At 54.2% G+C, this 1,471-nt stretch overlaps 1 protein-coding gene across 1 annotated transcript in view; it reads right to left on the bottom strand.

Annotated features, from left to right (window-relative positions):
• The window catches only part of NOL11 (nucleolar protein 11), a 32,988-nt gene extending 31,758 nt beyond the window's left edge, over positions 1-1,230 (bottom strand). The window contains exon 1 of the mRNA XM_015423669.1: positions 1,073-1,230. Within this exon, the coding sequence (XP_015279155.1) occupies positions 1,073-1,216 (144 nt within the window). The 5' untranslated portion in view covers positions 1,217-1,230. The remainder of the gene's footprint in view (positions 1-1,072) is intronic.
• Positions 1,231-1,471: the final 241 nt, after the last annotated feature.

The raw sequence follows: 1,471 nt of genomic DNA, 5'->3' as shown, positions 1-1,471 counted from the left end.
TGCGGCGGGGGGGGGGGGGGGGAGGTGTGGCTAATTGCCTTGGTGCAGTTTGATGCGCGATTACGTGATCAGACATGCCGCCGGCACACCATGGGTCCTTCCCTCGGCGCCGGCGGGTAACCGAGGGGAATGCCCCGTGCCGACGCGATCACACCACAGGCGTCTGGAGGCAGCCCATGGCAAACGTTTACTAGTACCTTGGAGGTACTAGTTTTTTAAGGCGCATTGTCGGCGGTAAGCCACGGGTGCGCTCCACTTCCCAGATGTTGGGGTGTGATTGCACCTGGATAATCCACCCACCATCTGTGCCTCTCCTGCAGCAACTTTGTAGTGTGACCAGGGCCATAATAAAGTTTATATGCCGCCTTCTGCTGAGGAACTCAAAATAGCAACATGGTTCTCCCCTCTTCCATTTTACCCTCACAACAAGTAGGTCAGGTAGGCTTTACTTGATTATGGTGTAGGCAGGATGAAGGACAAGTAGAGTAAAAGGGGACTTTAAAAATGCAAAGGACTATTAATGTAATTGTAATGACTAAAACGGAGCTGCGGTGAACTGCAGGCTGTGGAAGGTCGGTAGTTCAGCAGTTCGAGACCCAAGTGTGCCGCATGACGGAGTGAGCTCCCGTCTCTAGTTCCAGCTCCTGCCAACCTAGCAGTTCGAAAGCAAGAAATTGCAAGTAGATAAATAGGTACCACTTCGGTGGGAAGGTAACAGCATTCCGTGCGCCTTGGTGTTTAGCCATGCCGGCCACATGACCACGGAAACGTCTTCGGACAGCGCTGGCTCTTCGGCTTTGAAACGGAGATGAGCACCGCAACCCTAGAGTCAGATTCAACTGGCTTTCGAGCAAGGGAACCTTTACCTTTAATGACTAAAACAGACCCTGATCTACATACAACAATCCCTGCAAAAAGGATACCTAAATCCCCCTCAGAGAACAAACCCCCTTTCCCCCCACCCGAGTTATGAGAGTCTGTAGGCAAGCAACACACGCCGCAGAAGCAGACCTCGTGCGGTAGAGGCACAGAGGCTCGCGAGGGGGAAGCGGAGCAAGGAGTGCCTCTTTACCTCATACAGCGTAACAGTCCTGCTTCGGTCAGTGAGCAGCACGCGGTCCCGGTCCGGCTCCAACCCCAACAGTCCCTGAGGGAGAGCAGACCCTCCAGTACCGGCCAGAGTACACAACGTGAACTCCTCACAGAACGCCGCCATCTTCAAGATCGCGCGAGAACTGCCGCTTGTACAGTAACCAACCCCAAAAGCGAGCGTCCCTCCCTTGTATTTTCTGTCTGTGGTGGAAAAGGAAGGGGCGGGAATTCGAACGGGGGGGCGGGGGGGAGGAATTGCAAAACTGCCTATACATGCGCAGTTAGTAACGTATGCGAGTGCAGCGCCACCGTAGGGACAGAGGGGGTTACATAGGCAGTACTTGAGTGAGAGAGAGTCAGACTCCGGCTGGAGATGTGT

The sequence above is a fragment of the Gekko japonicus genome, unplaced genomic scaffold (genome assembly GCF_001447785.1).
Source record: "Gekko japonicus isolate JY-2015 unplaced genomic scaffold, Gekko_japonicus_V1.1 scaffold33, whole genome shotgun sequence".
In the NCBI taxonomy this organism is placed as follows: domain Eukaryota; kingdom Metazoa; phylum Chordata; class Lepidosauria; order Squamata; family Gekkonidae; genus Gekko; species Gekko japonicus.
This window is presented reverse-complemented; position numbering and strand designations above follow the sequence as displayed.